This window comes from Aricia agestis, chromosome 6 (assembly GCF_905147365.1).
Source record: "Aricia agestis chromosome 6, ilAriAges1.1, whole genome shotgun sequence".
Lineage (NCBI taxonomy): Eukaryota > Metazoa > Arthropoda > Insecta > Lepidoptera > Lycaenidae > Aricia > Aricia agestis.
Genome location: NC_056411.1, coordinates 18,609,966 through 18,633,787, shown reverse-complemented (window position 1 = coordinate 18,633,787; position 23,822 = coordinate 18,609,966). Strand labels below are relative to the sequence as shown.

The 23,822-nt window shown below is 36.1% G+C and overlaps 1 protein-coding gene across 2 annotated transcripts in view; it reads right to left on the bottom strand.

Moving 5' to 3' along the window:
- The window catches only part of LOC121728276 (rho GTPase-activating protein 9-like), a 40,200-nt gene extending 16,594 nt beyond the window's left edge, over nucleotides 1-23,606 (bottom strand). The window contains exons 1-2 of one of the 2 annotated variants that reach the window (XM_042116422.1): nucleotides 22,234-23,606; nucleotides 343-468 (exon numbers count right to left, since the gene is read on the bottom strand). In XM_042116422.1, coding sequence (XP_041972356.1) covers nucleotides 343-468; nucleotides 22,234-23,238 — 1,131 coding nt within the window. In that variant the 5' untranslated portion in view covers nucleotides 23,239-23,606. The remainder of the gene's footprint in view (nucleotides 1-342; nucleotides 469-22,233) is intronic. The other variant, XM_042116421.1, reaches the window with a different exon arrangement.
- Nucleotides 23,607-23,822: the final 216 nt, after the last annotated feature.

Genomic DNA, 23,822 nt, shown 5'->3' with positions numbered 1-23,822 from the left:
ACCACTTTCAAGATTTTTCGCAGATAAAAATGTTGTTTGTCTTATCAAAATGAAGCTACTTACAAAAAGTTAGCTTGATAATAATAAAAAAATGTTCTAGGTTTCCCTGACTATTTATCTTTCGGACTTGATTAGCCCATTGGCTGTACAGTGCACAATACATATTTTATAATAGACCTTATTTGGTTGTTCGTATAGCTTCGCTTTTATGTATTTTCTTGCTCGTTCTGAGAGGTTCCAGTCGTCATCAGTCGTAATATTACTTGCGGGTCCTTATCCGGTTTAAGAAGTTCTACTGGTAATCTCTTACCTCGGAGTAATTACCATTTGATAAGCACTTACCTCAGAGTAAGGTATCTGCGTCTGTCGTGGAGAGCGACGGGGCGCGCGGTACTGGGTGATGCGCGGTATGACGAGGGGCGGCCGCCGCTCCCTGGAGTACACCTCGCACTCCTCCGGCGTTATCCACTGGAACAAGAAGATTAGGTGTTAGATACAAGTGACAATAATGCTAAGTACTGAATACGGTTTTGCTCGATAGTTTTACTCAAAATCGAGCAATAACCACCGTGTGGACCGCCAAAACTGACAGCTCGAAGGCTCGCTTTGAGCCGGCTCGATGGAATAAAATATGTCAAATATGTCATTTCCTTCGATTTGGAGTAAAACTATCGAGCTAAACCGTATGGAGTACTTAGCATAACGAACTTTGAGTTTATTTGTCTGTTAGATCCAAGTGATACCAAACAAGTTTAAGATTTTGTGTGTAAAAAGTGGGTCAAATGTTGCATTTTGCTTAGCTAGTTGCAGTAGTTAGCACTAACATGGCTATAATACATTATGTAGGGCGTAGGCTATAATAATTATTTTTAAGGTTCCCTAAGTACCTGTAAGCAATAACTTTAGCATTCAAGTTTGTGATTTTGTAATTCGCCACTGATCAAAGATACAATTCATAAAATAGCTCAGTAAAGCCAATTACTAGCCAATAGTCAATATTCTTATCAGCGAGCTGCGAGGCCACTTGTAATGGCCAGCTGTCACCGAGCTGGTAAATAAACAACATAGTTTAGTCATAAACTCATAACTCATAAGACTTGGTGTGGATAATATTATTGTTTTTCCTGCAAATAATTTTAAGTTTTCGCAGTATTTGTCGAAATAAATCAAGGAAGTCATGAGGCGCAGGTTCTGTTGCAGATTTTGCCAGGAGGCGATGATTTTGCCATACCTTGACCATGACCCCCCCAAATCTAAAGTAAAATTGAAAATAAAATAAAACCCACAACCGTCCAAGGGCGCAGATAAAAAAAATAGTGTAGTGACTACTGAGTGACCCCCCCCCCCCCCCCCCAAATTTCAGGCTGCAACCGCGCCTGGTGAAATCACGCAGAATCCGTCGTCAATTTACCATAAGGCGCATTAGCTCTACCATGAGTTTAAAGCTATAGTATTTATCGATACTCAATACCGACTACGTAAATATTTAGTATGGCGATTTTAGTTCCGCAAATATACCGCTGGAGGCGCTGTAAAATTTGCCATACTAAAAATTTACGGAATTCGGTATTGAGTATTGAAAAATACTATAGCTTTAAACTCATGGTAGAGCAACAGATTCTGTCGCGGATTTTGCCATGCCACATGGTATTTTTGTATGTTCAATGTCAATGAGTCCATATTGTGGTCAATACTTATTAAATATATTTATGACGTATTGATATAAATAGTTATTATCATTTCCGTCCTAATTCCTACCTAATGAACCGAAACGATATCAACACATGATTAAATTCATTCATTCATATTATCATGAACATTTTTACGATCGCCAGACACGAGATTCTCCATTGTGTCTGCTCATCAAGACAATTAGCGCAGCATCCGTCCCGCTTACTCGTATCATTATCTCGTATGACAGAGAGGGACGGAGTGATCAATGGCAGCCATGTTGACTCTGAGGTCAATTCAAGTTCAGAACGGACATTTATGTATAATTTTGTCTTTAATTGGTCGAAAGTTTGTTTTGAGAATGGTGTGAATATTTTTTTAGGGATTTTACTATATATAGAAATCTTATAGATATTATGCTCTATAATAAATTACTTATATTATGTAAGTCAATGATATTCTATGTTACTTTTTACATTTGAAGGTTTTTGTAAAATCACTTACTAAAAAATCGGATAAGTACTGTAAACACTGTATTTGAAGTACTTAATATAGAGTTTATTACCACTAAAATGATACTTCCGACTTCGTAGATTTAGCCCTAGTTCCTGGCAGTTCTCCACTTTTATGTAATAACGAAAAAATCGTGAACTACACTTTTAAAGCAATAATATATTACTTACATACCTAAGTACATAAGATTAGTGATTACTGCACATAAGAGAGATTATTTCAAAGATATAACTTAATAAATTACGGTTTTCTTACTAAAGGACCCAGGTAGAGTTTTTTTTTACTTACATACGTTTTATGAAAATATTCGGAGCGGTTGTTTAGGAATCTTATAACAAGATTTTATTTTTATGTTTCATACCAAGTGTAAGATTTAATATTATTGTATAATCCGGAACTAAGCATTATCTAAATTCTATGTCATGGTGATTCATCTGCACCACCCGAGGATATCCGGGGGCGTGTCTTAGTCACTCGGTCAAGGTAGGTAACAGGTTCCAAACTGGTCCCCACTTTATCAATGAGCTACGTGACGTCACATTTCTACGAAACGAAGTCTTGGATTGGGAAAAGGTATTGTACAGGTCGTTATTCAAGGCTTTTTGTGAATGCAACTACAGTCTGTCAAAAAAGTCATGAAATTAAAAAGTGGCAACATCGTAGTGTCATCCCTTTCAAATCACTACGATGTTGCCGCTTTTTAATTTCATGACTTTTTGACAGACTGTAAATATTTACTATTTAAATAGATATAATTTTCGGTTTCTACTTGTACTCTTATTATTATGATATTTTTGTTTACTGTTTGTTTATTGTTATTTAACTGTATTGTTACCTATGAAAACTTGTAATTGGCCTTATCATTCTATCCCAAGCAGCAAAACAGTCGAATAAGGATTTTTTTACTCAGCCTTTAATCGTATAAGAGCCGGGTAACCGTTCATAAAACACCCATTTATCGTATAATAGCGGTTATCTCGACTATTTGGCAATATTTGCTAATGTGTGCTTTAAGGACGTCGAATAAACGTTTACAGCACTATGTTTTAGCCCTTTTACTCCACCTTTTAGCAGATGCTGAATTAATATAGCTAAAATACTCGTTATTCGATTGTTTGATCTATAACAGTCGTATAATAGCTGTAGAATTGATGATTCGCTGAATTGGGTGCTTTTATACAGCCGTTACTCTGCTATCTTTTATGTTTCTATAAAAGCTCTATAAACGCAATCGTATTGCTTATGGCAACATTGCTGCTGTTACTGCGCGCTTATAGACTAACTCTTATAGTAGAATTAAAAACGTTCGTATAGGTGTTGTAGTGTAATTAAGAGCTGTTATACGATATTTACGAAGCGAACCCTAAATCCTGTTATCATGGCGACACCTTGTGCTATAAATGTGGTGACCAGCACTCTTACTCGACTTTTAATGGAATAAGTTAGCTGTAACTGCAACTAGATTATCAATATGGACAATGGCAGTAAAAAAATATATTTTAAGTATATTTAATTATATAAATTAGTCTTCAAATTTAAGAAAATAGGCAGCGCATGAATGTTTATGTAAAAATGCCTTTGGGTTTATCAATAAAGCTTGTTGCGCATGATGTTTTGGAGTAGCTACATGAACAGTAAAAATAATTACATATTGATTTCTCAAAAACTTGATAATATAAATAAGGATTGAGATGTAGTTTAATAACTTTAATTGTTTTACATTAAATTTATGTAGCATACAAGCTCGCACTCTTTACAGCACTAATTTGTCGAGTAAAAGCATTCTATTCGCTGTTATAGAACTAAAAAGGAGAATAAAAGCAATCCGTCTGCTATAATAGCACACTTTATCTGTCTAATAGCAAATCAATTGCGTTTATTAAACTAAATATCCTATATACGCATTTTGGTTGTTCTTAAAACACACTTAGTGTTTTCTACCACTTTTACTCAAATCTTACAGCATCTTTTTGTTGCTTACTCAGCGCTTATTCCACTTCAATAGGACTTTAGTCTGAATAAAATGCGCCTTTTTCGCGTTGAGTAAACGTTTACAGCACTTTTACTCGACTGTTTTAAGAACTTTTATAGAACTTAAAGCGAAAACAAGAACGTGCTCTCGACCATTATAGCACGTCCATTTGCTGCTTGGGATGTTTATCATTATGTCCATTTTATCTAGCTGTAAGGTTTCCTCTTAATAAATAAAATAAAAAATAAAATATACTAGGTGCAGGCAGAATTATGAGTTAATAATACTCTAAAAACGGCTCAAAAAACGGTAAATTACGGCATCTCCGTAGACCGTAGGGGGAGCGCCTTAGAGCTAACTTAAGCTAAGACACGTCTAATATACAGACACATATTTTGTGTCTTTACATTATTTCGTCTTACCCCCACAACTTTTATTCATCATATCATATCAGCCGATTAGGCCTCTCTCAATGAACGCCAAGATGATCTCCTGCTACTCGCATCCAACATGGGAGCAACTAAACGGAGTTCGTCATCCCACCTAGTTGGAGGTCGACCTAACCAACCAACTTTTATTATATTCTTACAATTTTATAACTCTTCCTCTTACATTAACACGTTAACAGTGTAGCTACAATTTGCTAGGTAGTCACCTCACGTGCAAACACGTTTTTTTTATAATAAGTTAAGAAAAGTGTATATTATGATATATTATTTAACATAAAATCATATTTAGCCCCTATAATTGATTTTATTTAAATTTTTTTGAAAGGCCCACATGTGATGCACACACGTATGAACTATATTTTCATCTACCCACATGTGGTGCACTCAGTGAATTTATTAAATTCCACGTTAATTATTTTATTTTTTTCATTTCCTTTAATAACTATCAATCAACTCGTGCACACAGCACAATATTTACTTTTGGTATGGTGTTTTCTTCGGCTTTATTCATTTAATGAACCGCCGTTCAAGACCCTTGACGGAAGCGGAGTTATGGCAGATTTTAGAAAATAGTGCTATTGTTTCTCATGCTATAATGCTTGTTATTAATCTTTTTATTATTTACTTACATTATAATTGTCATTTTCATTGTAAACGATAAATTAGTTTGTTTTATTTTACTCTAATACTACTGAAAAAATCTAGTAACTTTACATACTCATACCTTGGAAACCCCATCGAAATGTCCCCCGGACATTGTTATGTTAGATTTTCTAGTTTATAGTTCATACGTGTATGTCTGTCTATTATTTCATCATTAATATCATCTATCATTATATAGACAGTTCAACACATTTCAAGGCTGGGTTGGTACCAACATCCTACAAAAAGTTGGCGTGTGTTGTTTGTGTTTTTGTGTGGACATCGACAGTCCCACATACATAATCACACGCATCACCGAACCTCGCTTTCATATGGTAATTGCTGGTACCACGGCTCGGTACCTGGTACTATATCTGGTTCCGCAGATGGTTCCAAACGAGTTTTGTTGCAAGTAATTATTATACGAAGCCGCGGAACTAAAACCTGGTTTTGTAGATGGTGTTTGATGGTGGATCTTCAGAGTTCCAGCAGAGATTCATACCTTTCTCATATTTTTCTTACCATGTCACTTTTAAAACCTTTAAAAGTGCTTTTAGATTTTTATCACAACGTCGCTAAATATTGATAGATTTTATTACTTTTAAGGTTTACTTTTGTGTGCTGTCGTAATCAGAAGCGTAAGGTGCCTTGGCGGTGCCCCGTATAAAATTTTGTCTGGGGGCCCTTAGAAGGTTAGCCTCTCTTAGATTTTGTCAACTAAAAATTGAAAATACATATTTAATAAATTATTATTTGCGTACATTGGTCTGCGGCCCGAGCGAGGGCCCCGTATACGGCATATACGGCGGTAGCTACGTCCCTTTCTTCTTAATTCTTATGCGTATTTTGCGGGAAAAAAGTTTGTGAATTCAGGTGCTTCGGAGAACGTCTCGGTTAAGGAATTTCCAGGAGTTTAAAAAAAAAACATTTTTTAAACATTTCCTCGCATTAAATTTTTGTCGGACTAACTCTAATTAATTATGGTAGAGTTATGAGAAAAGTTAATAAGTACAGACTATTACTAGAGCCATCGAGAATTTTTGAAAGTAACCCAAATGCTTCTGAAAATGTTTCATAGTCCATAGATTTACTTATGTTAGCCAAAAAACATTTTAGAAGGTTAGGTATTTCAAGAAGTCTAAACCTAGGTTCTCCACTTCTAAGTAAAAAACCGGCCAAGTGCGAGTCGGACTCGCGCACCGAGGGTTCCGTACAAACCTGCAAGGTTTACAAAGTTCGTTCATTACGACAATCGAGTCATAACTATGGTATTTTTATAGAATTTTTTTTTTCACGGGTTAAAGGCAATTAGATCTAAGTATTTGATATGAATTTCAACTTGATAGCTCTACGCGTTCATGAGGAAAAAAGTAATAAGTTTATATTTATTAAAAAATATATATTTTGTAATGTAACTAAAAATTTAAGGTTTTCGGAATTTTTCCTTTATGTGTGCTATAAAACGTTGCTTCATGCCAAATTTCAAGATTCTAGGTCGACTGGAAATACCCTTTAGGTTTTGATTCCCTTGCGAGTACTTGCGAGTTTCAAAATATGCAGCTTAAATTGCTGTTTCTTTTGATTGCGTTGACATAGAAGTTTGATTTTGTTACAGCTTAAAGGTATTATAGACCTGAGTATTTGGTATGAATTTCAATTTAATACCTCTACGCGTTTATGAGGAAATGGGTAGTAAGTTTAAAATTATTAAAAAAAAAAAAATTATGTGATGTAACTAAAAATTTATGGTTTTCGTAATTTTTCCTTTATCTATGCTATAAGACGTTGCTTCGTACCAAATTTCAAGATTCTGAGTTCACGGGAAGCACCCTGTAGGTTTTGATTCCCTTGCAAGTGTCGAAAATTTGCGGCATAAACGGCTGTATCTTTTGATTGCGTTGGCTTAGAAGTTTGATTTTTTCACAGCTTCAAGGGACAGTAGACCTGAGTAATTGATATAAATTTCAGCTTCATACCTCCACGCGTTCCTGAGAAAAAGGGTCTTGACAGACGGACGGACGGACAGACGGACAACAAAGTGATCCTATAAGGGTTCCGTTTTTTCCTTTTGAGGTACGGAACCCTAAAAAATAATAATCAAAGCATTATAAGATTAGGCACTTGAAGGTTGTGATAAGCTATCAGCTTCCTGGCCATCCTTGCCCCTGGCGCCAGTGACGTCATCATGACGTCATGACACCACAGATTATGAAGAATGTGTGATTCATTTTCAATCAACAGTTGCATTCATTGCTGTTGAGCCTCTTGGAATTCTTTACTGGCTGGAAGGAATATCAATTTTAAAATTGGAATAACATAGGTATTATAACATAGGTATGCTTACTATTAGTCCAACAGTCTGTGGTATCACTGGACACTGGTAAGTGGTATGTGACGTCAAAATAATATTATGTATCATGAAAATAATATGATGTGTTCTTGTATTTACAAATTAATGCATTTTTAAATAATAAACAACATGTTACAACAGCAGTACACTGTACAACACACGTACAAACATGTTGGCACCAACTTCCATAGGGTTTTATACAACAAGGTGCCTTGTTAACTTTTACGCGTTATACATTCAAAGGATGATGAAGTAAGGACTAACTGCACCGCAGTAAGAGATGAATATTAATTACTTCACTGTAAGTAAGTGATGATTTTGACACAAGCCCCATACAATCATTATGTGTCAAACTCTTCATTAAATTGAAGTTTAATCGTCATTAATATATGTCACTAAGTATAGCGGTTAGGAAGTGATGACGACAATGAAACAAAAAACACTATCGGCAACCGTAGCCGCATGACGTAACATCGATAAGTATTCGGAACAACACTACAACTTCCTCGACAAGTAGGAAATTATCACCTTACCTTACCCACTCGTTATCAGCTAACGGTATCGTTGAATCATTGTTAACGTGGTGGTGTTAGTTTAGCGTAGTGATGTGCTAAGATCTATCGATAAAAATATCGATAATGTTTAAATTGTAACCGCACTACGCGACACGGCAGCGACGCGACGCGAGTCGCGACACTTTTACGATCCATAGATGAACGTTTGACGGCGAGATGGAATAATATCATGCTTTAGTACAGTCTCGGCTTTATCGTAATTCGCAAAAGGTTTAGAAAGAGATTTTACCGTAATAATTAAAAAAAAATCGCTAAAAATAGCAAAGAAAATACAGTGTGTTAGTGTAAACACCGTTATCCTTGAAACCATCAAGTGTTTACACTAACACACTGTATTATGCCCAATTTCTGAGGTTTTCTTGACAGGAGTTCATTTTTGTGACAGTGTTATTGATTAGTCAAAGTTTTGACGATAGTTAATCAAATGAGTTATTGTTTACTGTAAAAAAAACTTAGAAACCCTGTATAACAAATGTAAAACCAACACTAAAATATATTTAATTTTCGTAGACAGACTCAAGTTTTCAATGTAGTCTTAGCTATATCGGTACGGAATCTATACAGAATAATATAATAAACACAGGGAAGTATAATATTATTTTGATACACGATATTTCAAAGCGCCATTAGAGTAATAAAGATGTTTTATCGACAGCACATCCCTAGCTGGAGCAATAACACCGCGACCTTTCCACTTTGATGACCGGTTCTCTGAGGTTCGACAGGAGTTTTAAATGTATTCAACTAGCTTTTGCCCGCGACTTCGCTCGCGTTAAGAGGGCGACTAACCCAAAAAATCAAACATCGTCCTTCTCTCTTCACATTCACGCCCGTCTTTCATATGCCAGGTGAAAAAGAACGACGCGGTTTCATCGCCAAATTAGTTTTTTCTCAATAACTCGATAAATATACAACATTTTAAATATCCGCTAGGTCGATCTCTCAATGATAGAATTTTATACAATGTGTTAAAATATTAACTTAGTTCAATGCACAGTTATGGCAATAAATGAAAAATTCGTAAAAAAATAGATGCATCTTTGTGATTTTTTTCTATCGAAAAAAATTTAAGATATCGTGTTTTTGCTCAGATCGAATTCTCGGAAATATAATGTAGTATCTAATTTTAGAAAATGAAACAATTTGGGGCTTATTTTCAAGTATAAAAATGAATTATGAAATTGACTCTTTAGTTGACAAAGTCTCAGCCCGATCGGTTTAAAATTGATAAAGTTTCATACAAACTTTCATCCCCTATTTTACCCCCTAGAGGGTAGAATTGATCAAAATACTTTCTTAGCGGATGCCTACGTCATAGCATCTACCTGCATGCCAAATTTCACCCATAGATAATTATAATTTAAAATCATTTAATCCTAATTATTTTTAAATACTAGAAGAACTTTAAAAAAATCAAATATCCGTATTATGAATACTTATTTGTTTTTACCGGATGGACAGGATGTTCTATTTTTGAATTACAAGCGCGGTCGCTCCACAGATAATATTTACGGTGGTACATCCGATTACGTGATAATCTGTTTATCTCCACAGACTGTTACAATATTATCACTGTAAACGATTTTAGAGATAAAACAAACTATAGGATGAAATAATTAAATAAATAAATCTTTATTTTAGACAAAATAATATGTTGTGAATAATATCTTTGTTTGTACCTAATATTAATCTGATAATAAACTTACATTGTAAACAATGTGATATTTAAATATGCCATGCATATTTGTGTAAATTTTATTTGATTTTACAAAGCCCATCCCTATCTCAAGTCTAGACCGAATAAAAGAGAGAAGAGAGGAGTTACAATCTATAATAATAGGTTTCTTATTAAATAATTATCTTGAGCTTTATTCTTTAATTTTAATCACATAAAACTTATCAATTAAATAACTCTATTCCAGTCTATTAGTAAATATAATTAGTACTTAATTATAAAATCATGTTTAAATATTGTATACTTATTTTAAGTTTAATGTAAAACTATAAAAAAGTTTTTTTTATCGATACTTGTACTAGTATAAACGAGCACATCTCTAGAATGCTTAAATCTACTTCTCTACTTATTTCTACAATTTTGTTCTGCAATACCTAAAAGTCCTAAAACACCTTAAATGTAGTATTTTTTTAGTGTTTTAGTTTATACATGTTTTAAGTTTTTAAAAAAACACTATAAAATCTATGTCGGTCGGCCAGGTCGGTTCAACAAACCATTTTATTATCTGTAAGCAGTAAATGTTGCAACTAGCCATTAAAGAAAGTGATTTGGTTATATAGACCAGTGGTTACATAGTATATCGTTAAAAATAGATGAAGGTAGTTTTAAGCTTACTTGTTTTCTTTTCTACCTGTTATGATCTTTTGACAGGGGTTTATCGTTTCAATAGCTGTTGATAGGTTCATGTTTTGACGGTAGCCAAGCCGTAGTATAACATATTAATTCCATGAGCTTGTGGCGGTACTCACAAATCGCCTAACATTCCTGCATCGCGCTATCGAAGTTTTCTGAGCGCGTCGGTATATATTATACGACAGCTGAAATTTATCACGTGGGCTTCGGCCTGACCGAGCATAACACCTCGCGCGGTCGGAAGATCTTTCTTTGGCCGCCACGCTTATTCCCACAAGCGTGAGTGTTATGTATTATAAATGCGAAAGTGTGTCTGTCAGTCTGTCTGTACACGCTTAAGCCGCTGAACCGATTTTGAGTCCCGGGAAGTGACATAATATTAGGATATTAATAACCTATTGTCCAAAATTAAAACTCAAACTGAAACTCAAAAATTACAAAGAAAACAAACTACAAATCAATTTAAAAAGTTACGGAATGTCAATTCGGCTGAAGACGATCCTTTGCCTTCGATGAAATGTTTATAAAAACATTGTTCTAATTTCAAAACAATGACAGAACGTGCTCGAGACACGTGTCTTCTGGTGTCATCACGGTGACGTAACGTGCAGTTAACCTATAGCAAATGTCGTGTCATGGTCCAAAATTAAACGCTTGACCTTTGCAAGTGAAATGGTGATTCCGGGTTCTGTATAATTAGGGGAAGGCTTGCATAAAGTGAGAGGCCATTTTGAAAACATGCAGGTAGATTACGTCTGATTTTGAACCACCGGAATTAGGTAAAAAGTGAGGAACACAAACTAAATCAAGGCAAAAACACGTAAGAGTGAAAGAGAAAGAAATAAGAAATGCAAATTATATTTGTCTTTTCACCTGTTTCGCAGGTGACCTAGTTTTGGAGTCCAAATTTGCTGTTTCTAGCAATTTAAAAAAGAGATGTGTATCCATTTATAATAAAGTTGTAATTCCAATTGTCATTAAATTGAACTCCAAGTCTCTTACCAGAGGAGTCTGAGGACATGACAACCTGTTCGCGCTCTCTCTATGTTATAAACCTACTCTGAGGTTGAAACGGTGTTTTAGGAAAACTGTATAGCCTAAAAAAAACATGATTTTAGTACTTTAGACTTTACAGACTTTAGACTTTAGTTACAAAAAACTAAAGTCATGTCAAGTTGTCTTCTACCATGTCTTACCTACGCCTCTACAAATACGTCTCGTTTGCCCCCTTATTTCATAAAAAAATAACACTAAAGTTAAGGCTATAGTTTGCATGTCACTATTGCCCAGACATCCTGCAATGCCTAATTTGCGCAGTGAGCATAAGTATCTGAGTACTAATAAAGTACTGGAGCTAACAATTGCGACTGCGTCACGCCAGACCGTTTAGAGATAATTTACCTCTGACATGATCCTTATGTTAACGACACAAGGCGCACTGTCATATAAACGCCAAAGACTCTCAGCATTGAATATTCTAGGCAGGTGTGTCCATGGGCGGCCTTATAGGGCTTTAAGGCCTGGTACACAGATGCGACAGAGGTGCGACAAGCGACATACATGACGTATTATTCGCTATTTCTTATCCAAAGCTATAGGGCATTATTGGCATACCACTATGGAATTACCAATTCAAAGGCGTTTAAGGTGTGTTCCGAATCAGAATTTTACCAGTGAGATTCGACGAGATTTGATTGGCTAATGGAACGTCATCTACGTATACTCTTGACTCTTCAGCATCAGCCGCAATTTTTGCATGAAATAGCAGATTATTTTAATAGGAAAGTACCACAGAGGGAAAGTAACGGAATACTCAATGTAAAATCAATAAGAGGGCGTGTATGAGTCTCTATTCTCTTGTATTATAGAGTTCACTGTAAAAATTACCTCCAGTACCTAGTATACATAGAACTATTTCTAAGTGTAGTCTATAGACTATTTAATAATAATATAATATTAATAAGTTGTAGGTACAGTAGTAGACGGCAGCTGCATTTGCGCGCCATGTGCAGATCGCGATTAGAGCTTCCTTGAACCTCAATATAACATAACTAGCGGCCCGGCCCGGCTTCGCACGGGTGGACATTGATTTTTAAATTATTTTTTTTAAATAAAGGTAGTCAATCTTTAAGTTAAGCAGAACATAAAAATAGTTTACATTATTTAGCCTGCAACTACTATATTATAATTATTATATGTACATATAACACATTTTTATTGTATTTTTTTTTATATTTTTATATTTTAAGTGTTATGTTTGATTATTTTATCCTTACCTGCAGAACTATAAGACTATAGTACATCACTTTGCGATAAGTAAGTATAGTCTATAATTTATAAAGCATAAGCAAGAAGGAATATTTTGGTAGATTTTTCACACAATTATTAACACTTAATACGGTTCCCTTTTTTCTCTCATTAAATATAGCCTATATTCAGCAGAAATAGTGTGGATTAAAAAATATGCATTAATACTTCCATCGTGCATCGGCATCGTGGGTATCGCAGACACAATAGATCTTCAATTGTTATGCTGGCAGCCGGCTGCCGCTATTGTAGATTTATAGTTAAAGAAATTAATTAATTATAATAGCAATCAAAAATAATAGTCATTCAAAACTTATTTTAAAAAGTTCTAAAAATATTACTTTCGTAGTCATAACTTTAATTTCGCCATAACATTAAAACCAAACGTCCAATTTTAATCATTCAAAGACCAAATATTATCTACATTAACTGTACTTAGTGATGAAATAATTTATTTTGATAAGGGTCAATAGCATGATTTAAATAAACGCATTTAAATATAGTCCAAAAAAATTCTAGATTTTTTAATAAAAAAATGGTTATTGTGCCTCACTCAACATAGATAGGTATAGTGTGTCGCGGACTTTTTTGTAGATATTTAAAAGATCTATAATTACTTAGAACATTTTATGCCTCTATCTTTTATAGTTTAGGCAGCGTACGCAAAATAAGTAACTTTTCTGGTTGATTTTTTAAACCTTGCGTCCGAAAATCCCAAATATCTTACGGAACCTTATATTTTTCCAAAATAAAAATTAGCCTATGTTCAGCAGAAATAATGCAGGATTCCAATGGTAAAAGAATTTTTCAAATCGGTCCAGTAGTTTCGGAGCCTATTCGACTCAAACAAACAAACAAACAAAAAATCAAATCTTTCCTCTTTATAATAGTGGTGTAGATAGTGTAGATATACAACTTCAAAAGAATTCCAAAAGGCCATTATTCATGACTTTAAGTAAATCTAGAACTCTCACGGCCAAGTAAGAACTTAGAAGAGTTAAAAGTAACCTAAGCGCATTTCTTTGTCACGGTTTCAAGTGAAGAAGCGAGGAAAAGGTAGAGCAAAAACTTTAGGAAGGATATGCCAGAAAAGCATCAATATCTTCGTGACATACATTAACGGCCGTTCCCAATATTTGATCTATCTCTGATTTTGCCCTACTAGAGATATGAATAGCTCACAATTGACATAAAATATATGTCTCTAATGTCTAATGTGAGCTATTCCTATCTCTAGTAGGGCAAAACCAGATATAGATCAAATATTGGGAACGGCCGTTAGTAAGTTGAGTAAGTTCATATACCTAGCGGAGAAACAAAGGCCTGAGCAAGCGAGATGTCACTGTCAGTAACACTGCGTGGTGAAAAGAGACGTGTGATACGTGACAGCAGAACTTTTTTGACGTCCAGTCGGCACTTATCGGCACGTTGACAATTGAATTTCATAGAAAGAATATGCTTGTGTAAGTGTATACGTACATATATTTTTACACACAGATGTAAATCAATTTCGGTTTCGTTGGACAGCTCGAGATTGTTGCTCTACTCGTATTCCGCTAGGTATTAACTTTATGGTTAGGACTGAACAGATTATGATGGCATGCTTTGAGTCCTCTGGGAGTGGCACAGGATAGTTTTATAATTGAGAAATAAGTATATTCGATTTCGATACGTATATACGAAGCATACGAAATCGCGGCCAACAGATAGTAAAATATAAATTGCACATTATATTTACGTATCTAACTCCTATAAATTGTATTGAGGTGTTAAAATGGTGTATCACGAGCTTCCTTCTACAGATACCTACAAATTTATGACACACGGAAGGCCCAGCGACCTCGGGTGATAACACTGATAAGGGGTCAGTGACCTTGCCCTGTTATCACCTAAGGAGTTTGCAGAGACCTACTGACGCCTTTATTTGTTTTCGTATAGATATCACGACTTGTTACAAATGCCAGCTGCAAGGGACATGGCCGACATTGAATAATTATTATATTTTAACTTTAATTTAATGAAGATTTTGACGGAAAGTGTATGGTGATTGTGCCAAAATCTTCATTGTATTAAAGTTAAGTAAACCTATACACACAATCGTCAATTAGGTGATAAAAACCATGCAAATATGGTGACTTCTGTCGACTCTGTGTTGCCAGAATCGACAGCGGTAACCATGAAAACCCTATTTGATAATACGATCTTAGTCCAAGGGACCAAGTAATGCTGTCTTGGAACCCGCAAAGAAATTAATCAGAAGAGGCAGGAGAAAACAAAGAAAATTGCTTTGACTATATTTTTATAGTTCATATAGAGTTATTAGTTATTACATCTTATAGGATTGTAGTAATGATGATGGTAGTCGATTATTATTATCATAAATAGCTAGAACACAGTGAAGCGTAACAAATAGCACAATCACCAATTACATGCTAATAAATAAAGAATTTACAAATGGACATGACGATTTTAAGGTCTCTGGTGTTGCGAGTGTCACGTATGCTCGATTTTCCCCTTTTTTACCCAACTACGAAGAAGCCAAAAAGTAGTATATTGATTTTGGCAGTCTATGTATGTGCCCTTATAGCGGTTAAACTACTGCGGGGCTAAAATGGTCACATTTAGCAATTCCTTTCAATCAATTCAGCAAATGAATTGTCAAAACTGTCAAACTGACAAATGTCAAATCAGTACAAAAATACAGAAATGAATTGCAAGCAGAGTTGCATTTTGCGATTTTAGAAAAATGAATCATATTATGATTCATATCATGATTCTTCAAAGCGACCATTTCAGCCCCGCTGGTCTGATTTTAACAAATGAGGTGTCAATAGATTATAATATTATAGTAATAGTGTGCTGCTGACAGAGGCTATAGCCCATGGGCGTATATAAGGGGGGTGTCCTGGGGGTCCGGACCCCCCCCCCATTACTATCCATCTTACTTGTCCAATTTCGACAATAATATATGTACCTCGCCAATTAAAGTCGGTGCGGTACATATTTTTGATTTCCTAAAGACGTTGCCTATTTGCTGCTGCGGAACCCTTAATGGGCGATTCCAACTCGCACTTGGCCGCTTTTTTACGTTAGGGACCCCCCCCCCCCCTTAGCAAAGCTATATATATATACGCCCATGCTATAGCCTATACCTAATAAGTAACCTTAACCTTAATCGTTTTAGATTTTTCAAGTAGTCGGGTTATGGTTTTTTAAACTTATCACTTGTTGTTTATTTTCGTTAATTAATAGAAAAACAATGTATAATATTTAAAAAGCATTGTAGAGTTTTTCCGATTTCTATTTTTTTTCGAATCGAAAGATTCATAATAATAATTCGTAAACGGTACATTCCACAAATACACAGATAAGAAAACAATAACATATTATTTCATAACATATTAGAAACAGATATTTCATCACGTTGTAAATGTATATTTGTAATGTGTATTGTATGTAATTTGTAATGTACACTTATCATGTTACTGACACAGTAACTAAATGCTAGTAAAGATATTACAAATCAATAATTACGAGACAAACTAATTAAATTGTATTAAATTTTAAAGATTATTCAAATGTTCTGTTTTAAAGAACTGACTGTTTTCTCAATTCTAAGCTAGCAATCACAAAAAAGTATCAAAAGAAATATTCAGTGCAGCACATTATGATCATGCTAAGCCTGCAGCATCCAATATGTCGCTAGCACAATAGACACTACTCTGTCGCTAGAGAGCAACAATATGTAAAAAAACACTTGCTGTCGTACTCAGAGACATTTAATTATGATTAACCTTCAATTTAATGAAGAGTTTGACAGACGAATGACGATGTATAATTTTGAAATAGTGATGAATGATAAAATATGTAACGTTTGTTTTCCAGAGAATGTATGATGTATAATTTTGAAATACTTAGTGATGATAAATACAGTAATGTTTTGTGAGAATATGTAAAAGACAAAAAATGTGAATCTATACTTAGGAAGTGTTTGCCAAATGTATCACTCAATTTATTTTTGTAACACGTGTTTCTCGCCGTGTATAATAATTTGTAAAATTATTTTGTGAGAAATAAAGTCTTAAACCGTATGTATGGGGATTATGTCTTGTACTATTATTATCTATTCTGTGATTGTGTCAAAATCTTCACTTAATTACAGTTAGGGAATACAATACCGGGATACCGGGATCCCGAAATACCGGGATCCCGCATGCATTTTGCGGGACTAACCCCGGTCGAAAATTTAACAATTTACCTTCAACTCACCTATAATTCAATGACAATAATGTACCTGCAACCAGCGTTGAAGCTGAGCCAACTTTTTCAGCTGCTGGCTACCTTGTGTCGAATATCAGAAGTCGTTTTCCAGACGCAACTTTTTAACATACTTTTATAAGCTTGGGCTCTATGTATGTATGTAACGGAGTCTTTTAGCACAGTTTTCCCTATATTTGGAAAAAATGAATAATTTTTATAAAAGCTGAAAATAAATAAGCTCATTTTTTTAAATTATTATTATTACGTAGCCATTTCCAAACAAAAAGTTTATTTTTTATTTTTATATATTATAAAGAATGAAGTATTAATAAACCCTTGTAAAAAAGTGTCTGAGAAAGTTTGTTTTATTTGAGTTTCTAAGAATAAAACGGGTTCTATCAAGTAACGTCATTAGAACGATTTATTATATAAGTTTATGTCCACCCTGCGGGATCCCGCAAATAACGGGATCCAGCGGGATTGTGATGGTTCAGTCCCGCAGATACCGGGATTGAAATTATTTTACGGGATTGCATTCATGCATGCATGCATGATTTTTTTTTTTTTTTTGAGTCTATGTAAATATGAAAGTTTATTTTGTAACTGTATGAATCTGTAAAATTTGTGAATGTGTATTTGTGTTGCAAAAATAAATATTATTATTATTATTATTATTATTATTCCCTAATTACAGTTAAGTAATTAATAATCGTCTCTGAGTGCGGCATTTGTTTAAGAATGTTAAACACAATACAAGACTAATGATATCGTTGCAAAAAGTGAATTTCATAATTGCATTAGCTGTTACAGACATCGACATGTGCCAAAAACGTAATTGTTACCGCTCCATTGGACGCACGCACCGGGCAAACGAACTTGTCAATCACCTGATTTCTAACTCTACTGTCTGTTAATAAAGTTGTGTAACTTTGATCTTCGTTATTCTTTGCAAGAAACTAATGAAGAAAAAAATGATACACGAATGACATAAGTTATATATGGTTTTGCTGTATTATAGAAACCAGAAGAAATAATCCACATATTATTTTTTTTATGCTGAAGGCAGGACAAGTAGCCCTGATGTCACTGCGACCCTTGAGGATCTATTGTGACTCCTTCGCATTAGAATACCGTCCCCAACCCAATGCTGCTCATAAATTGAACGATGTGGTTGGGGTGGGTGCCACGAATTTCCTCTGTGGACGAGTATTCGTAGCAACCAAGGTGCCTGTTTCTGCTCTGTAGTAGAACAGTCAAGGAGAAGGTGTATCCACATTCCACATACATCATGATATGAAAATGAAACGAAATGAGAATATGGATACCCATGATTGTAGTTGTGGAAGTGTTTATAGAATGCACAATCGACATCGGTCATGAAAACCATAGACAAATATAGGTACTTCCCACAGCACCATAAAAACAGGTACTTCCACACGTTCGCTGATATGGTAGAAACTAGAAAGGAGAGACAAAATATGAAAAAAGAGATTTATAGGCAAGTAGCGGGCCTGCGTTGTTTAGTAATATTAATTATTATGATCTGTCAACTACATTTGATATAACGAGATCAATCTGATCAAATCACGTGGGTCTCATCTCACTATGAAACAATTTCTATGATAGTCGCTCTTTGTACGTTCTTAATTAATTATATTATGATAATAAATTAATCGTTCCACGTTTGCCATGTCATCATAGCTGCATTAAAATCTTAAATATATGTATATTGTATAGTGTAAAGGTATTAAATACATTTCCGTTGTCTGATACTCGTAACACAAGTCCTTAAGGTAATTACCACGGGGCCAGATTGACGTAGTGTAAAGCGTTCATAGATATTATTATATATTTGGAATACAATAAACATTGAAGAGACTTATTTCAATATTTATTGGAGAGGCCACTTAATAGTAAAACGACACTTACTTAACGACGTATACCTTCATGTTATGAGTCAACCAGCCAAGGTGATATAACAAGTGGGTCCCACGCACTCACGACAAAACAGAATCCACGATTGTCTAAACAGTTACATATTAACACTAAGACAATACAACTTTTTACTCGGATGAAACTTTGAAGACGTAAATGGGCTTTAGAATTTCATTTTTTAAAGAGAAAACTTATAGCTGTCATTTTGAATTAGTAGAAATCACAGATTTTAGAAGGTAGAAATAGACTAGTTCCCTTAACATGCAGCCCAACTACGTTGGTAATAGCCCACAAGCGGTGACGAACGTGTAAAGACGTAGATTATTCGTCTATGATCGAATCGATGTATGGTATGATCGACGGAGATTGTCGTGTAAGTGTAGAAGAGCCTCTCAATAGTAAATAATATTATATCAACTATAATAATGACGTCCAAAAGTATTTTTTTTGTGCTGAAGGCAGGTCAAGTAGCCCTGATGTCACTGCGGCCCTTGAGGATGAACGATGTGGTTGCGGTTGGTGCCACGAATTTCCTCTGTGGATGAGTATTCGTAGCAACCAAGGTGCCTGTTTCTGCTCTCTAGTAGAACAGGACACTCAAGGAGAAGGTGTATAGGTGTCTCGTCCTTCTCCTCGCAGAATCTGCAAGTTAAGCTACTAATACCTATTCTGTTAAGATGCTTATTGAGCTTGCAGTGAGCTTGAAGCAAGGAATTAGTGCCTTGGGGTGTTCAAGGCCACGGGTCTCAACCCATTGCTTTCTGTTTAGTTCGCGAACCCATTCCTCGAGCACTAGCTTTGTAGTACTGGGAGATATTCCGTAGACCGGTTCTGGGCCATATATGAGACTCAAGTAAAATTTTAGTTATTAAGTAAGAATCAATGGCGAAGTCTGGGTCTTTTCTGTTTTACTTGCACTTTAAAATGTAAGAAAGAAATGTAGGTAGCTAATATAATATGTTAAAGGAAGCCAACTACACTGAGGGATCTAAAACGTTTAAAAAAGAACTAGTCCGTACATACTTTTTTAATTAATTTTAATGTAGTCTTTATCTTCTAGTTTAAATCTTAAACTGTCAGTATAATTTTTTTGAAATTTAAAGTAATTTAAATGTAATTATTTACGTTTAAACTTTCCAAAATCCCGTTACTTTCTCTAATCTCTATATAATTAAAATTTAAACTAAATCACTTCCTTAAATATGCACCTGCAGACTTCACATCATCGTAGAAAATTTTTTTTTCCAGAAACGTTTTTTTTTTCTACAGAAAATAGACAAATTTAAACGTAGTATACACTCCTAAAGAACCAATAATAGGGTAAAAAAGCAATAAACAAAACAGGGGTAGAGTTAGCTCTAGCTCTATTTTGTATTTTTTTAATTTTTTTTTCAATATTTGAGGGACATGATAGCTTTCTAATTGTTGATTAATAAATCATTGCGCGCCTCGGGAATACAAACCGCTGACCAATAACGGAAATAGGTTTACACTTATTATGCATCGAGCTGCGCAGGCGCATGCATATGGACACACATTTGAATATATTGTGCGTGTCATTATCGGCATGTACTGTTAAATATACGTGGACAAACAGTGGCGAAAAACTAGGGATAGTTAAGTTAAGGTACTCTTAGACATTCTGCTCTGGAAAAGAATTTATAATTAGTTTTTATAAATTCTTTCTCTTCTTTTTTTCTCACAGACATTTCTCTTAGTTCAACTCGATGTTGCCAAGGAGAATTCACGAGAAATTATCCATCATAATCATCATTCTTTGCCAAAAATACTTTCAGTTTCCCCAAAGTGCTTTCATTGTATTTCTTAGTCAAAATTTTGTTTTCTAACTTCACCGTCGAAATTAAGGAGAGCATTTTAATTCGTAGTCCCCAAGTATATTCAAAATTATATTTTTTTTCGTTGCATTACATATTTTAATGTACGGCAACGAAAACATTCCTCGTCTTTTCATATAATTGAGAAAAGAAAGAAGAAGAAGTTCTAAAGAAGTTTTAGAAAGAAGGTGTGTGCAACTACAAAGGGGAACACGAGGAAGGAAAATATGAAATTATTGAGTACACACACATAGTGTACACGCGTAGTTCGTATCACATGTATATTTTGACACCACTCCAATGTAAATATAAATATTATTGCATAATATTGCAATAAATTGTATACTTAGTTTATTGATTTTTTATTGTTGATAACAGCAATATTCTAACAACTGCTGTTGTAATCAAAAGCCGATTTTTAGATACTCAGTTACGATTACTATTATTTGAGGCTTAAACGAAAACACAACTTAGTAAAGTTTGGTACTACTAATATATATTCTGTGGTAAAGTTAACAAAATATAGAGAGCTGAGAGCTACATAGCTACATTCAACAAAAATATATATAATACTTCTTTCTTGGAAACCTTTTTCAAATCAATTTGTCGGTGTCTTCAAGTGTTTAATTAATGATTAAGTGGTGATGTATTATGATTATAGTGATGATTTACATAACAATCGTCATTGTCTACAACATACAAATATTGCGGGCGCAGGCCATACAAATATACAATACTTTTTTTGGCGATGTAATTTATATCCTAGTTAAAACTCTAAGCTTAAAGATTATATATTACTTAAAATAAATGATAATTGATATAAACATACTTTAAAGTCATATATTTGCTAAAATATATTTGTGTTGGGTAAATTTCATGGATTTTTATGCCGTGTGTTACAATACACTTCCTACTGAAGTAAATTAGTAACACTTTCAAAAGTAACAGCGTTATATTTTATAAGTTATAACAAAACAATAAGGAAATTTACAATTATGGCGCACGCGAGAGTAATATTCAAATCTTGTAACACTATAGACCGGTAGCATGACACCACTTACTATATAACTTACTAGTGCCACTACTATAACACCTCTATCTTAATAGTGGTGATTATTTTAATGACGTGAGTACTGACTAATAACTCGGTAATGCTTAAACTAATAAGGAAACAAGTTTTAACGCGAGATAAATATGAAGTACGAGAATAATTGAGCATGAAAGTTAAATATATTATTGTAGAATGTAGAGTAACAGTTGTAAAGTTTAATTTACATAAAATAAGAAATAATTTTACAGTTAAAGACCCCATCTAGTACTATAAGAAAGTAGTTTTGAGGTATTGCAGAGACTTACCTCATCTTCCTCGTCCTCGTTGTAAAAGGGATCACCTAATATGAACTTCTTCCAGTATATAACATCTGGCGGGATCGCGTACGCGTCGTGGTCCCGCAGGTTGGCGTACAGCGGCGTCTCCCGGCCCTCGCTGGCGGACAGGCTCTCCACCTCCACGCTGCCGCAGGAGCAGCCCTCGTCCGTGTAGCAGTACTCGATCTCCTCGTAGATGTTCTCGTCCGTGATCGCGTCGCGCACCGGCTCGTAGCCGTCGTCCGCGAGCGGCGTCATGGCGGCGACTGGCGCGCCCGCCTCGCTCGTGTCGAAACTCAGCCGCGACGGAGACGCCGCCAGCACCCGCCGCAGGATGTCGTCGCTGTTGTGGTAGCCGCTGCTGTGCGACCACACCAGCGCGTACGTACCCCGCTCCCCGGCCGCCGGCGACGCCGCGCTGCACTCCTTGTAGCTCCAGCACGTGCTGGCGGAGTCGTCCGACAGCCGGTCCAGGTCGTCGGACACGGACGGGGAGGGCGACCGCGGCCGAGGTCGCCGCGGTGGCACCGGCGGAGTCCTGGTCTCCTTCGCACTCAACACTGGCGTGCTCGCCCCGAGCGGGACGGCCTCGCCGATGAGGTTCTCCGTGTACATGTTTTCACTGGACACTCGTTTCGGCGCGATCACCTTGGTCTCGTTCTCGACGTGCCCCCGGCTCATGCCGTCCAGGCACTCGTCGAAGATGTTGAGGATGCTCCCGGGGATCTCGCTAGCCGCCGGCGCGAGGGTGCGCCGGTACTCGTCGAGCTTGTAGATCTCCTTGCCGAGCTGCGAGAGTATCTCGTCGAAGGCGCCCTCCGAGTCGGGCTCGGTGTCGTCGGAGGCGGCGGAGGGCGGGCGGACGACGACGAGGGGGTCGTACTCCTCGATGGTGGCCCGGATGAGCGTGAGCCAGGCGACGACGGGCTGCGCGGAGCGGTCGCGCAGTGTCTCCACCACGGCGAGCGGGATCCAACTCGTGAGCTCGCACATCTCGCCGCGCGCCGCCTTCTCGCGATAACCGGTGTATGATTCAATTTCCGAGAAGGCTCGTCCTTTCTGCGCTCGCGCAAACACGAATTCGCACTTCACAAAAATCACATTTTCTTCCCGATTAAAAATTATCGCGCGACCCCTCGACCTAGTAGATAGCTTATCACTCGACCGCCCGTGCACATTTTAATTTATTTAAAAAAAACAGCCGTCAGTTTGACGTTTCGCTCCCGCGCTTTTCTCGGGCGGCGGAAACGTCCGCGCGCGCAGCCGCCGGCCCGATAGTGCCGCGCGGACAATTAATTCTATCCGTTCATTGGGAGCGGAGTCTGTGACCGATATTCCGGCGTTATTTCTGTTCGGGAGCGCATCGTGGCGTAACCGCACTAAAAACTAAAAGCAACTGCAACGTGCATTAGATAAAGGCGCAGGCGCCGGGCCCGGGGCACTCCACCCGCGAATGTCCGCACAGATTATACTGTTATCTGTTTTGTTTGTTTCTTGTCGGGCCATTGTTTTGTAGCTGATTGTTAGAAGCCGACAGATTTTTTTACATATATAACATTTATACAACTTTTTTATAT